The sequence below is a fragment of the Bombyx mori genome, chromosome 11 (assembly GCF_030269925.1).
Source record: "Bombyx mori chromosome 11, ASM3026992v2".
Lineage (NCBI taxonomy): Eukaryota > Metazoa > Arthropoda > Insecta > Lepidoptera > Bombycidae > Bombyx > Bombyx mori.
The window spans coordinates 12,165,644-12,181,961 of record NC_085117.1 but is presented as its reverse complement, the minus strand read 5'-3'; the positions used below and the strand labels follow the sequence as shown (position 1 = coordinate 12,181,961).

The following is a 16,318-nucleotide window of genomic DNA, read 5'->3' as shown; positions in this document are numbered from 1 at the left end:
GAACATGAATTCTGTCGTGTATGACTATTGTACCGCTCTTCAAAAAGCAATCACAGAACTGCTTTTTGAAGAAGATCTAGGGCTGTCAGTGCAGCACAACTAGCAGAGTACAGAATAAGTTCAAGTATTCTAAACCAAACCAATGTTCATTAACAAAAATGTATTAAGGAGAGTACCGTAAAATGGGGCGATTAGGGACAAATTCCAACTTTATGAGCAATTTTAAGGTAGTTGTTGATGTATATAATGCTATATCAGGATCAAAATGATTGAGTCTTGGGGGCATCTTTGTTGTCTAATTTAAAATTATGCAAGTAGCATTCCAGTTTAAGCAAAAAATGCAAAAATAGGTGTAATCCCTATTTACCCGAAAATTGCGGTTAATTGGGACGAAATGAGAAATTTGCTAGGGTTGGCACTACTTTTATTTTTATATATAGTTTTAATTAATTAATTTATTTAGTTGCACCAACAAAGTGATCATCAATAAAAAAAATTGAAAAACTGACAAAAGTACATGGCAGACATCACCTCAATTATAGGTGCAATCGACAGTGCAGTAACAACAAAATATTTATATATATATATATATACATTTATACATATATAGTGGGCTTTCTTAGAAACGGTTTATATTTCTCCGTTCTTGGTAAGTACTTAGGGGCTGATATTTCTATATGGTTAAGAGATTAGGTGTGTCGGTTATTCCATGGATTAATCAGATGAATACCCCCACTCTGAACAAATATTAAATATTTTATTATGTATTACTTAGACATTTTTGTCCACCTTGAGATTTCATTGATCTTGTTACATGTCTCTGCAAAATCGACTTACTTATATTAAATTGCTTATCTATTTCAACTAAAGACTTATTCCCAATTTCGCTTCGAATAAACCAGATTTTTACCAACAAATTTAAAAAATACTGTTATAACTACATAGACAACCCTACAAACCTGTACCTATTTATACTTAGGTCGTTTCCATTTCACGTATTCTCATCCCAATTAACCCCTTTTTCGTTGTTATTTGTACCTATGACGTCCCCAATATCCCCAAAAACAACAGATTTTTACATGTATTTTTATTTAATCAAATACATTAAAACCAATAACAACTGAGACTTACCTTTAATATATATGCTGGTTCAAACACTAAATAACGTTTAAAAATCATAGTCGTCTTCTATTATTATCAAATAAATAAAAGAGAGCAAAGTTTCTAGCACAAAATAATTACCACCACAGGAAGTTAATTTGAAACGCGATTTTTTATAAGTTAGCAGCTATTATCATGCATATTCAGAGTTGTTTTGTGAACTTTCAACATTCTACTATTAAACTACAAAAAAATGGAAGATTTTGCAACGAATATAAAACTTATATTGAGCGTCGAAAGATTTTCCCGGTTTTTTCCCGATTCGCCTCTCAATCCCTAATCGCCCCATTCTACCGGTACTCAATAAATTGAATCCGTTTTTATTCATAAGTCACTAGTGGTGTAATTTGAAACTGTCCACCTCAGATTTTAAATATATTTTCATTTATAATTATTCCAGTCCATTTACAGCAATAAAAGCCCCTTGTAATGAACATTCACAAAATCACAATTCTCAAGCTTAATTAGGTATTTCCCAAACCATTTTTCCAATTAATTTACACAAAAAATCCATAATTGGAATTGAATATCATTAAGTGTCATCTTGATTTGTAGAATCAACACTATTTTGGTTTTTGATAGGCATACCCATAAAATGCTTGCCATTTACAGAACTCATCCTTTTAAGGTATACCGGAGTTGGTGCCTGTGCTTTTCCTTTATTGTATTTAAAGACACCTTGCCCAGGTTTATTTGGTAAAATATATGGAAAGGTGTACCAGACCCTGTACGTTACAAACCATGTCAATATGGCTATTACTCCACTGATGAACTTTTCTACCATAATATGGTAATAGAGTATAGTTGAAACAAGCATAACATCCCATAGTAATTGTAATGCAGCAATGCCAATAAAAAGTCCTCTTACGTAAGGTGTAAATTTCTCATAAGATCGTTTTAAAATCTCCAATTCTTCACTAGTTATATTTTTAAGTGGGTTTGTACTGATTGCTTTGTCATCAATACTCCATGAGTATCTTTCATCTCTGATGTAATCTTTAATGCGCTCCCATCCATTTATTGCTCTGGCTTCTTCTATTAAAACTAAACTTGAATATATTAAAATAAAACAATGACCTGATATGTCAAACCCATTCCAAAATGATCCATTTTTCAGACATGTAATTTTGTTATCATATGATTTTGAATTACACCGTCCATAATTATTTTCAATAACATTGAAAAGTGTAGTCCATCCCCACCAAAACACAGTGGCAATTAATAATCTAACCATGTGAGCGGTGGCAATCATCCGTCTTTTCCCGCAACATGTCGTATACGATGTTAATAAAACGTAAGGCACGGTGATAACTAATGTCCAAAACCACCCAATTTTGACGAAATATTGATTAAAAAAATTATCACTTCTCGAGAAATAAGATTTTGGAAAAGTGAGCACATCAGCAATTAGTGATAAAAGAAAAAGAGCACCCAAATAGAGTGCTATTTTTAAATTTGTGTCAAAGAAAAGTATCTTCTTACAAATGTGCACTATCATTAGAGTTAGTACTTCTTGAATTGATGAAGCTTCGCGTGTTGGTTTTGTTCCTTTTGGTTCAGGTGAATCATTTTGTGCCCTGTAATTCATACGTGTGTTTTTGAAATTTGTTCGGCTTGTCATGTTTTCTTTTAAAGATTTACGTTATTTTTACACTATTCGTTTCCTACATTTCCATTAAGCTATTTCACTGTTACACACACACGCTAGTTGGGTACAGACTAGGCAATGATAGGTATAGATAATACACTCATTACATTTGATAAGTGTCTATGTGCATTATCTATGATAGGTATATGACCGGTTCATACTTCAGTGGACCGCGCCGGTTACAGGTGAATGAAGTTAGCCCCTCAAAAAAATTTTTTTTTCCTGTTTTCTACTTATTTTCTATTAATTCATTTGTTCATAATTTGTTCTTAATTGTTCACTGTTAATAATTATTTGTTCTGCATTTATTTATTTTAAAAGAATTATTAAAAATATATCTACAAGTTAGCCCCCCAATTGCAATTTTTAAAATTTTTTCGTCCTTAATGACTCGTAAATATTCATTTTCGATTGTTCTTATATAAAATACGTTTGTTCTCTTTCGAAATTACTCATTTTTTGTTTAATTAACTATTTGTATTAGTTGAATAAATGTATGCAAAATATGTGTACTACGCATGCGTCAACTATAATGCCTAAACTTTCTACGCGGTTTTAATCGTGAAAAAAAAAAACAATAATAATTGGTATAAATAATTGGTATACAGTTTAATTATAAAATAAATAAATGAAATAATGTGCATTCGCGTAAAGTTAGATCAAATACAATTTTTCCATCCTCCTACCTATCGTTATGAAGGTATAAAAAAGATAGGTTAAGAGTTCACATAGGTAATATAAACAAATAAGTAAATATGTTCATTATTTATCTTTACAGAGATAATGTAATGGAAAAAACGCGTGATTTCGAAAGAGAACAAACGTGTTTTATATAAGAACAATCGAAAATGAATATTTACGAGTCATTAAGGATGAAAAAATATTAAAAATTGCAATTGGGGGCCTAACTTGTAGATATATTTTTAAAAATTATTTTAAAATAAATAAACGCAGAACAAACAATTACTAACGGTGAACAATCAAGGACAAATGATGAACAAACGAATTAATAGAAAATAAGTAGAAAATAGGAAAAAAAATTATTTTGAGGGGCTAACTTCAGTCACCTGCCGGTTACCTATTCATTAAATTAGCAAATGATCACAGCGTATAAGTGTATAATCTATGGCCTGTATATTTAAATATTTGGGGTTAGGACTTTTTGGCGGGAACGCGAGGAGTGAAGTTGTGTGATTTGTTTTATTTTGTCTATTTAGTGTTTCTTCAGGTTTAAATGTGTAATAATAGTGGTTTATTAACTGTTTAATATCTGTGAAAGTGCACAAATGTGGGAAAATGAAACAAAGCTGCTGGACGTAACTTCTCGGGCTCCTCCAAAAAGTCCACTGAAAAAATCTCAGTAAATGACCACCATTTTACTGCGATTATATTTCTTCCCATATCATCTCATTTCATTAAATTTCATCCCAGTTGATTAATGTCTCAAATTAATCATCTTCATTTCATTTCACTCCATATTATCATTTTTCATAAAATTAAGAATATAAAGTAAAATAAGACATGACTTAAAGGTCTTAGTTACCAGGTCATAAAATCTCTTAAAAAAAAATATATATTTGGGGCATGGAGTTAATAAGTACCTACAACTGGAGTGCTGTCTGATGCCGAGAAATCGGTCTCGAAAGAGAATACTTTTTGGTCGCGGTGTCCTTGTCTAATGTGGTGACCATATAAAATTTATTTATAGGATAAAATTATACACATGCATCAGTTTTGAATTTACCTTAAGTAATTCTGTGTAACCCTATGTAAATACAAAACACGTGCTTGCAACGTTTTATTTATGTAAATTCAATTCTAAACATTGCTTCGTCGTCATGGTGCCTTTTTTCGACGTTTTTTTTTGGAAGTTGCTGCGTTGTCGAAAATCTAGCACTGAGTTTTATTACAAACATCATTACCTCAGTGCTATTACTTAAACTTCCTCAAACTCATGTTTAACGTCCGAATACTCAACCGCGACTTAAATATTATGTTGAACTTAATTACGCAATTCCTACTTTAGTGTACTGGCTAAGTGGGCCGTGCAAATTAATATTTGACACACTGAGTGAGACACTGCAACACACATGGTCTGCGCGTATCGGGTGCTCTTTTCCTACATTCACATCTTCAATTGATTTAAAATTACTTGTATTTTTACTTCTGTGCTATTATCATGACACGTGTATATTAAGTCTACTAGTTACATTTTATGAAATAAAACACAATGGGTAATAAAATGAAATGAACTGAAATTCATTTATTTGTTATATGTAAACAATTAAATAACTCTTAAATGACAAGTCAATACACATAACACAATACACATAGTACTTGATCTCTATTTACAAAATATTGGTTATATTATTATTATTAAGTTCAGTAAATTTTCTGTAATCTTATAATATAACATTTCCTCTATTTATTTTTAAGTAAATTCTTTTTTTTCAACGAAATACATAATTTATTTTAATCAATATCTAAGTGGACCATGAGTATCATTAAAATTTCGCAATTTAAATTTCAATTCAATTAAAAATCGCCATTTTTCTTTAATAAATCTAAAATCGACTTTATATTTACAATCACTATTTCACGACTTTTAAGTTTTTGTTTCAATACCTTAACATCTTGTCGTAATTTTGCTTTTCTCGGGGTATTTTTTATTTCTTGCGTTTGAGTACTTGATTCTTCTTGTTTGACCTTTTTAAAGGACATTTTCCAGAAATTCCAAAGTCATATTTACTAGAAGATCCTCCTCGTTCGCTTAACGTCAGGCAAATGATATACATGCTTGCGTGCGACGCTATTCAATACAATAAAAAAAGTTCAAGAAATACCACGTGATGGCTCTTATAATATGAAAAATACATTGCAAAATTATAGTTTTCACGATTGTTTTTTCAAATTTAGTATATGACATAGATTAAGTACAATTTACAAGACAAATGGTATTAAATATTATAATGAGAAAATATATCTCACATTTTAAAAATATATGCTCACACTAGTAAAAATTTATCAATGAATCTGACATATGGAAGGATATTCCACAAACTGGAGAGGATTCTCGCTTAAAACCACTTATATTAAAAGTGTTCACCATGATTACACGGAAACTTTTACGATTTTCGAAAAAAAAACAAGCCACAAGCTGTATCAGTGCCATTTTAACTTCGCACTACAAATGTAAATAGACGCCATTTTTCTTTTAATCCATTCATAGCTCTTTTTCGGTGATGCCAACAATTAATCTGGCTTCCCACCAAATTCAACATGAAAACCATCAGAAATCTACGTACCTACCATAAAATTTTCCATTAAACAGAGTTCTTATTAATATAGAACAATATTTTTTTTGTTAATGAGCTTTATTAATATATGATGTTCTATTAAAAATCAATATATATCATATAATCAATACTTCTTATATAATTTATTTTAATAAATTGTCATCATCAGAAAATAAATTCACCATAACTTTGTACGTTTATGTTGAACCAATTTAATTTTTGACGTTGATGGAAATTCTAAATTGACGCAATATTTTCTAGTTAAGTTTAAGTCACATCGTTTAAATAATATGTATTTAGATATATTATTGTCATAAAATGTTTAAAATCCTGTAAAGTGGATTGATTTTAACCTTTTCAATAATTTTCAACAACGCCCAAGCTACTAAAAAATCCACTAACCACTAAAAGCCATTTTTGATAACTAAGACGGGGGTCCAAATTCCGAGATTTTATGGAAAATCCTCTAAGCTAGCAACACTGCTTTTTGTTTGTAAAATGTGCGAGAGGGACACCACCACTTAATAATCATTCTCTTTTCAGACCGTTTTTCCTTACATCTTTTGCTATTTAAAAATAAACTTTAAGCCATAGAGATAAAGTATATTTTTAGTTTTTATGTCAAACGAAGTAAGCACTCCAGTTAGAATAGTAACTCTATGATTTGGGGTTATAAATACCAGTTGTAGGTACTTATTAACTCCATGATACCAGGTCATAAAACCCAAAAATATATATTTAAATATTTAATTGGGACTTTTTGGCGGGAACCAGAGGAGTGAAGTTGTGTGATTTGTTTTATTTTGTCTATTTAGTGTTTCTTCAGGTTTAAATGTGTAATAACGCTGCTTTATTAACTGTTTAATATCTATGAAAGTGCATAAATGTGGGAAAATGAAACAAAGCCGCTAGACGTAACTTTTCGGAATCCTCCAAAAGTCCACCAACAAAATCTCAGGTAATGACCATAATTTTACTGAGATTATATTTCATCTTATATCATATCATTCTCTCATTTCATTTAATTTCATCCCAGTTGATTAATGTCTCCAATTAATCATCTTCATTTCATTTCGTTTCACTCCATATTATCATTTTTCATAAATTAAGAACATTAAAATAAGACATGACTTAAAGGTCTCAATTACCAGGTTATAAGATCGCTTAAAAAAATAATTAAATATTTAGTTAAAATGGCGAACTCATGTCTGTTGGATGAAAAATAAAATGGTAGGGAATTAAATTGAATGAGGTGCGATAAGACAGCAATGTAGAGGTTGGACAGGATGAAATGAAATAGCCTTTTAGTTATCCAACTCCTTTACTGTTTTCTTAGTAAATTTGTGGCGGGTAGCCATCATACAACGCAAGATAATTGACAGATGCCTGAATCTCGCTTACGACATTTTCAAGATAAAGCGCATATATACAAGTTCCGAACAACAACATTCGGACCGTCGGTCTACCGAGCATTATCAGCCGCTCGGTGGAAGATCTTCCCTTTCGTCATTAATCAGCACCAAACTGGTGACCCCGACGTGATGTGAACACGCAACCTTCTGATTCATCATCAGCGCATCAAGAACTTCGGCTACCACAATCCCCGCATTCTCGCAGATAAAAGCAAGTCATCGACAGTCGTCCCACAGCAAGCCAGCATCGCAGCCTCAACAGGACCATCGCAGCCGACTCACCGCGCTTCCTGGCCCTACGGCACGCACCTACACTGCCTCATCGCGCAGCATTCAAGCTCAGTCTCGACTCACCGCAGACTTCAAGCAGCACTGGCGACAATCACGCAGCATTCAAGCTCAGTTTCGACTCACCGCAAACTAAATAATTAAATAATTAATAATTAAACTTCGAGCAGCACTGGCACTTGCAAGCTAATCTCAGCACGGACAACGCTAACTAAATGACACGACCTCCGGTCTCGGAGGGGAGTGATGTGGCGGGTAGCCATCATACAACGCAAGATAATTGACAGATGCCTGAATCTCGCTTACGACATTTTCAAGATAAAGCGCATATATACAAGTTCCGAACAACAACATTGGGACCGTCGGTCTACCGAGCATTATCAGCCGCTCGGTGGAAGATCTTCCCTTTCGTCGTTAATCAGCACCAAAAATTTTCGGAAGAACCCTTTTTTTTAACGCTGGGGAATCCATTTACGGATACCTGGTCGAGGGGGGTAAGAGACCGGGTTTTGTCAGACTCCGGCGCCACATTCAGAAATTTCATTTTAGTTAGCCCTTCTAAACTTTCAAAGATCCCAAACTGTTCTCTTAATGATCTAAGCATTTAAATCTGAAGAAACGTTATAACTTAACAGAATTTAAGAAATCACACAAAACTTGGCATTTCTCGTTCCCGCCAAAAATCAAAACCAAAGACTAATAAATAGCTTGGTTTAATATTACGCTTGACAAAGTAGGGAATGAAGGGGTGGACTTTCTGGCGGGAACGCGAGGAGTGATGTTGTGTGATTTGTTTTATTTTGTCTATTTAGTGTTTCTTCAGGTTTAAATGTGTAATAACGGTGGTTTATTAACTATTTAATATCTGTGAAAGTGCACAAATGTGGGAAAATGAAACAAAGCCGCTGGACGTAACTTCTCGGGATCCTCCAAAAACTCCACTGAAAAATCCCAGTAAATGACCGCCATTTTACTAAGATTATATTTCATCCCATATCATTACATCTCATCTCATTTCAGTTCATTTCATCTCAGTTGATTAACGTCTCAAATTCTTCTCAATCTTCATTTCATTTCATATTATTATTTTTCATAAAAATAAGAATATAAATTAAAATAAGACATGACTGAAAGGTCTTAGTTACCAGGTCATAAAATCCTTTAAAAAAGAATGAAGAGGTGAAGCCACCATTTTCCCTCCATTTGCTCTGCTTATTTTGTGATATTTTAAGAAGGGTCTGCTTATCAAGTTCATTATGAGAAAAATATCAAAAAATCGTACAGATGATGATGTAGTATCATCTACTAATGGATCTTTGTTAAATGACGATCAAACTGCGACGGAGAACAAAACTGTCGAATCTGTAACTGATGAAAGCGTCGATCAAAACAATGATGATTTTTCGAACACTTCCAAAGAAACTAAAAGAGGCAAATCTGGCAAAGGAAAAACAAAGAAAAATAAAGCGGCAAAAGACAAAAGTGTCGTTGAAGAAGAATATGAGGTGCGTTTGTGTGGTTTATTCCCGGTTTGTTTGTTTCCCAATCAATGTAAAGCTAACTCAATATTTGCAGGTCGAGAAAATTCTTGATTCTAAGAAGATTAAAGGCAAACTACATTATTTGATTCGCTGGAAAGGATATTCTGCAGACAGTGATACTTGGGAACCTGAGCAAACTTTGTCTTGTCCTGAACTAATCGGAAAATTTAATGAAGAAGTAAGTATCACTATTGTAACTCAGATTTTAAATTCAGGTATTAAATATATACAATTAAGAGAAGGATTCATGGTCCATAATGTATACTTAGACTCCCCGCGCACTAGGCAGCCTGGCTGCGGCAACCAGGCGAATTTAAGGCGTTGTATGGGAGCCCGCGCACATAAGCAGCCCGGAACTCTTGGCTGCGGCAGCCAATACAATGCGCCTGTTCGTTATGCCAAATGTTAGTTATATGGCACAGCATGCTTGTACAATCTCTTGTTTTAAAAAAAAACCAGTCTGGGTGTGTATGAACATCTTTAAAATAGTTACAGTATAAGCCTTTTGAATGCTGTTCTAGAAAAAGAGGATGAATCCAGTGTCTTTTCTTTGCTTTGCGTTTTTTGCAAGATAAAGTTAAAATCACTCGTTGAAAAGATCATAAATTGGCATTGATTGGCTGCTATAACTAGCTGCTCATATATTTTGGTTGCTGCAGCCAGGCTGCCTAGTGCGCAGGGAGCCTTAAAGTTCAATGGTTTGTTGCAGCAATATTTTTGTTATTGTATTAATGACTGAACATTAAACAAGCTCACAGTCTAGGTGGTGTTCATTACCTGCAAGCTACTACCCAAACGTTAGGGCTGTCCCACCCTGTAAACAGAGTGCATGCAACTGCTTTGCATCAGAAATAGGCAAACACAAATAGTTTAGTGCCAATCATGTCATTTTATTTTATTTTATTTTTGATAAAGATAACATCTTTTACTATAACATTTGATGGATGTGTATTTTCTGTATTGGAAAATCATTGTCCATTGTTTGTGTTATAGTTTCTTTTTATACTAAAGATATTGCTCTGAATGAGAAGCTGATGGTGCTACTTTTGATTGTTATATAAAGGTTTACTGTCTTTTTTAATAAAATCTATATCTGTAACAATAATATTTACCAAAAATTTAATTAAAAATATATGCTTATCTATTTGATGATATATAAAGAGATACAAGGAACTAGTACAAGTAAATGCCTAGTTTTTTGAGAAAATAAATAAGAGGGAAACCAAAGGAAACAAATGAAATTAACCAAATTATTTAACCTCACAATGGTCGATAGCTCAATTTTGAATGCCAATAGTGCAGTGTCTGAATAATGACTATGTACAGTGTTGGCATAGGTATCAATCTGTACAGATGTGGCTTAGCGCTTGTGTGTAATGTTTTTAATAAGTTAATAACATTTATAAATAAATTATTATGCTGTGAGTTTAGCATTAGACTTTAATTTATTTTTAGTAATGGAAGGATTTCATTCGAGCCCTACACCCCAGCAGAGGGTAATAGGAAAGAATGATGATGATGGTGTGAATTTAGCATTGATTTTTGTACTTTTTTAAGTTTTTACTTGTAAAATGTCAAATTCATCAAGTAGTGATGATGAAAACACTTGTAAATCTGAGTGAGCATGTTTCACTTCATGAAAATAGTGACAAAGAAATTAAAATGTTTACAAGTAGAAGAATGCGTATTTGTAGCGAAAGTAGTGAAATTTCCAAAAAAAGAGTACTATTTTGGAAGACATTATTAACACTGATACATTTGTGCAACAGAAGGATCTGACATAAATTTTAAACTTTTAACTTTTTTTTTCTTTTAAAAGTTACCAGGGACTAAGCTTCGCCTTTGTATTGTATGTAGTAATAAAGTAGGAGTGACTTGATCTTTGCTATTTTGCGTGCAATGTAAAAAGAGAGTCCATGGGGCTTGTGTGGGGAATATTTTGGTCAATGTTTTTTTTATATTTTCTAGTATATTTTCCCTCTTTCTTACCTTATTTATACAGTTATAAAAAATATGTTTCATTGAGTATTTTAATATGTTCCTTACAAACAACTTAGCTCTTAACTACCTTTTTATTTTAATTGTATTACTGATCAAAGAGGTGTTGATGGTAATTTTAAAAAGATTTCTTAATTTTATTACATCATTTGCAGAAGGAGAATTCTAAAAATAAGGAACGAAAACCTAGTGCTGCTCTTAAAAGAAAATCAAAAAAGACAAAAGAAACTAAAGTGCCAGCAAAAAGAGCTAAATCTCAATGGGACACTAGTGCAGATGAAAATGCTGAATATGAGGTAATTACAAATAACAAAAAGTATTAGATTTAAAAACTTTACGACATAATAAATGTTAAGTTTATTATACTTCTGTAACATTATTTTCAGGTCGAGCGTATCTTAGAAGTACATCACAAGAAAAATGGAAAAAGAGAATTTTTGATCCATTGGAAGGGCTGGTCTAGCAAGTTTGACTCATGGGAACCTGAGAGCAACCTGAACTGTTCAGAACTCATAAAGAAGTTCATGGATAAAGTTAGCATTGAAATTTACTTCTTGTCGTATACATTTTTATCTGATTACTAACAGTAATTATCAGAATTTAAAGTGCAATATCTAAACAGGATGCCCAGCAGTTTAGAGATATTTCATGTTTAACACTTTAGAAAGCCATTCGCGTCGCAGTAGGGTGATATCACATATTCTGTATCATATATTCTGTATTGTTATATTCTCACATTTGCCTTTAAAATATGGACGACTTGCATTTCTACTGTGATTGTTGGCGACGGGGCCCATCTCAAGGTAGGTGGCGGCAGTTTCGTTGTAGATGTCTATGGGCTCCGTTAAACACTTAACATCAAGTGGGCCGTGAGCTCATCCACCAACCTAAACAATAAAAAAAAGCGAGTCTGCGAGTTTACCATCTTGCAAAAGCAGACGGCGAGGCATGAGAGAGCGCTCTTCTTGCCCCACCAGACTGTCACCGAAATTCTTCTTTTTCTCCACTATCACCAAACCAGCAGTCGGAATAGGGATTTCTCCCGAATCTTGTCTCTTCATATGCCAGCTTTGGGACTTGTGTGAAAGATTAAAAAAAGATGGCAGAAAGAACATCTTTTTTTTTTTCCACAGGAGAAAATCGCCAGATCCCCACCCGCACGGCTGATGGGGTATGTGGGAGTCGAACCTCACTAAAAACTCCTGCCGCTCACAGCCGGCGCCCTACCCCGGACCGGGTGGGAACCCAGTCGGAGCTATTGAGACGGCGGGACAGGGTTTACGCAGAGCACATTACATCCATCCCGCCGTCCCCCAGACGCCGAACCGGCGGCCGCCAGCAACACGGCCGCCGGTTCCCTCGGTCGACGGGCCAAGAGCCCGATTGATAGCGCCGCGCTACACCTTCCTTCCCCCGGAGCGGTCGGGGGAAGCGACCTCCCACGCCTAGGTTCCTCCCCGCACAAAGCGGGTGGAGCCCGAAGCCCTTAGGGGGCCGGGTTACGGACGGGACCCCGGTCCCGACCCCCTGCTCGGCGGCGGCGGGTTTCTGCGTAGTGAGGAGAGCTTTGCCTCACTCGCCCCGCCGCCTCCTTCTGCGAGATGGTGCACTCGCAGAAGTCGAGCATAGCCTTCCAAGACTCGTCGCCGCCAAGCATCGACGCCACGACGCCAGGCAGCGACAAGTCTGGTCCTATCTTTGCGACAAGGACACGTTGCTGCACCTCCCAAGCGGGGCAGACAGCGAGCGTATGCTCCGCCGTGTCCAGGTCGTGTCCACAATGGTGGCACCTCGTCGTCGGCTCAGCTCCTATCCGGTGCAGGTACTTTCCGAAGCATCCGTGCCCAGTCAGCACCTGCACCAGACGGAAGGTGAGGCGTCCTCGGCCACGATTCACCCAGTCATAAAAGACTGGGTAAACCGCCTCGACGGTCCGTAGACCCCACGTGGGGTTGGCCAACCGCCTCGACCACGATTCGAGCACGGATCGCCGAGAATGGGCCTTCCGCGCCCGCAGCTCACTCTTGGAGGGACGCGCCACGCCCAGAGCACGAAGCTCACTGCGCCATCGATAGTCGGCAGCGAGCGATTCCGCCTCCAGCTCCCATGGCGGCGTCCCCGCCAACACACACGCCGCCTCGAATGAGACGGTGCGATATCCACGGATGACCCTGATAGCAACGGTGCGCTGCGGCCGGCGCAGGAACCGAGCCATAGTAGCCCGATTGCGCGGCTCAGCCCATACAGGCGCACCGTACGGGGCCATCGATCGCACCACCCCAGCCTAGAGGCGACGTACAACCTGATCCGGCCCCCCGATATTGGGGAGCAGTCGGTTCAAAGAACCGGCTGTCCTCATTAATCGGGGGACCAGCTCCGCAAAGTCAGCACGAAAAGCCCACCGGCCGTCCAACACGAGGCCTAGCTACCTTAACTGCACCCCGACCCCTATCCGGACGCCCCTAACCACGATGTGGGCGTCGACAGGTGGCGCTCTCCGCGGCCCGTGAAACCACAAGGCCTCGGATTTACTGAGCGCCACGTCGAGGCCCAGTCTCTTTATCCTCCCGACGACGAGGGCCACTCCCGCTGTGGCGAGACGAGCAGACTCTCTATAGAAAGAACATCTAGCTGATTGATGACCTCACTTCCCAAGCAACAGTGGTTTTGATGACCCACCGCAGTATCACAGGTGTACGAGTTAGCGGTATAGTCTTGATGGCTTTCGGATTTCGGCTGTGATTGAGAGTCCCGCTAGTCGTTATTGTATACATCTTGTTATTGCCGTTATAGAAATTATGCAAACCCAAGTTTTAGAACAATATTTGACCTTGAAATTAATCAAGAATCAGCATGAATACTTATGGAGAAGCAGTATTTCAATTTGTTTATTGTTATTGTTATTGTTTTTAATAAAATAATTAAAACTTCATCTCTTATATAGTAGTGTTGTTTGTTTAGGTGAGCAGCGCCCGTTCATTGGATTCCCGAAATTTGAGAGTTGCTCCGGAGACTACAAACCGCTTCACGTTGCAAGATCCAAGCTCAGGGCGTCGTCTTAGTAAGAGACGTGGACAGCGTCAAAGGTAATAATAATATTAAGGTAGACATATCGTCTTTTCGCATTAAAAGTGTACAATTTCCAAAAATATTGGAAATTGAGTTAATATGCAGAATCATTTGGTATCACCAGTATTTTTCTAATAAATACTGTCAAAAGAGCGTAGCTTAGTAGTTTTAATATTTTTTACTATTAACAAAATTGGTACATAGTTTTATCTTACTTTAAAAGACAGATAATGTAACTGGTAAAAAATAAAAAATATACGTTGCAAAGATGATTACTATTAAAAATATCACGTGTTAAACCTTTAAAACACTCCTGTAAAATTAGTAAGTTTTGAGATTATACAGTTTCAATGCGAGAAGAATGATATGACAAAATCAAATACTGCAATATTGCTTAATACCAATTTGTTTAAAATTTCAGGGTGCGTTATGATAATGCCGAGTAATGAATCACAAGTTGTAAAATTGATAGTTATACCAAATCTTCAAGAATTTTGTGGTATTGTGTGTGCTTCTTAATTGAATATGTGAATCATAGATTTAACTTTAATATGAAAATGACACAGTTCTCATTTTCAATGCATATTTAAATGAAAACCAAAATATTTCTTTCAAAGTAAAAATATCTAAATGTGAATGTACAAGTTATTATTTTCTGAATATAGCTTACTCATTAACAGAATAATAGTAAAAAAAAAATTAATATCAAAAAGAGTAGTTCATTATTTCATTAATATGCAAATGTACATCAAGCTATTTGAACATATTCGAATTTAAAATTATGCCTGCAAAACATTTTCCAGTTTACATCGTTATTATTTTTCATGAAGATTTGATAATTTACTAACTAGTATAAATGTACTTCCTATGGATATAAGTGCAATGATTCTCGAAAATGGAGCTAAAAATATTAAAAAGTGTAATTGTGCCTATTCTATAATAGGTTAATTGTCTATTTGACTATTTTTATTGTAAGATTTCTAAGATCAAAGCATTAACAATACTTTACACAGACAGCTACAATAACGATTTTTACAAAAAAAGGTTTAATGCAAACTTATTGGCTCTTTGTCGAGAATTGTTTTGAATAAGGATACACATTAGTGTGTTGCAACATATTTAGTTTTGTAAAAAATATAATATGAAGTATTATGTTGTGACAAACATATAATGCCTCTATGTTTCTACTTAATTTTATATAAATTTGTTTAGGGAAGACTATATCTGTATTGAAACCTATGTTGTAATTTTTGAGAACTATTGTTGTATACGTTTTCATTCTTTTCAAGATTTCTAATGCTCCATTCTTCTCTTTTTAAGACTACGTTATTTATAAGATTAGAAAATTAAGCACGGTGTTTATATACATACTTGCAAAACCTTTAGAATTAAAAGCATTTCCGTATGGTTTGTTTTGTATATCATCATCATAAGGCATTGTTGTTCATCAACACGATATTCAACGCAAGATCGCGTCATTATATCCCTTAAATACAAGGTTTAATTTTGTAACGTGTAATGTGTAATACGCGAAACTTGATAGAAGGTTTTTTGAAAATTAGATTACAAAAATCCAAGATTTCAAAATTACTTCTGTATGAGCAATATTATAATTTCATTTTTTAAACACTATTAATATAACTCGTAACTTCGTTATACCAAATTAAATCTTGAAATGTCACAGACTATTTGCGTCATTATTAACACGTTGTCTACCATGTAGGTCACCTATAATATCGTCTGTCATGAAGGCGCCGCAATTGCCTAACTTTACCTTCTTTTGTTTGTTAATGTATGTTATAGTCTTTTAGGTCTCTTAGAAATAGATTTCATTCTCAGTATAAATGGATACGTCTTTCCCAAAGTGTACTAGATATACCGGCGCCTTATTACGCCTGATAGCCT

The 16,318-nt window shown here is 35.4% G+C and overlaps 2 protein-coding genes across 2 annotated transcripts; one reads left to right on the top strand and one right to left on the bottom strand.

Moving 5' to 3' along the window:
- Positions 1-153: 153 nt before the first annotated feature.
- Positions 154-2,906, bottom strand: LOC101740337 (acyl-coenzyme A diphosphatase FITM2). Its single transcript, XM_021351485.3, has one exon. The coding sequence runs from the start codon at positions 2,780-2,782 to the stop codon at positions 1,694-1,696; it is 1,089 nt and encodes a 362-aa protein (XP_021207160.2). The 5' UTR covers positions 2,783-2,906; the 3' UTR covers positions 154-1,693.
- Positions 2,907-9,013: 6,107 nt separating this feature from the next.
- On the top strand, positions 9,014-16,094 carry LOC101740470 (chromobox protein homolog 5-like). The gene is given in 6 exon segments (NM_001285966.1): positions 9,014-9,310; positions 9,381-9,524; positions 11,500-11,640; positions 11,731-11,877; positions 14,306-14,430; positions 14,835-16,094. Coding segments are annotated over 6 exon segments (831 nt in total). The 5' UTR covers positions 9,014-9,061; the 3' UTR covers positions 14,860-16,094.
- The last annotated feature ends 224 nt before the right edge of the window (positions 16,095-16,318 follow it).

Bases quoted from the DNA above. Each gene is read 5' to 3' on its own strand.
- LOC101740337 (XM_021351485.3), bottom strand. From the start codon at position 2,782: ATGACAAGCCGAACAAATTTCAAAAACACACGTATGAATTACAGGGCA.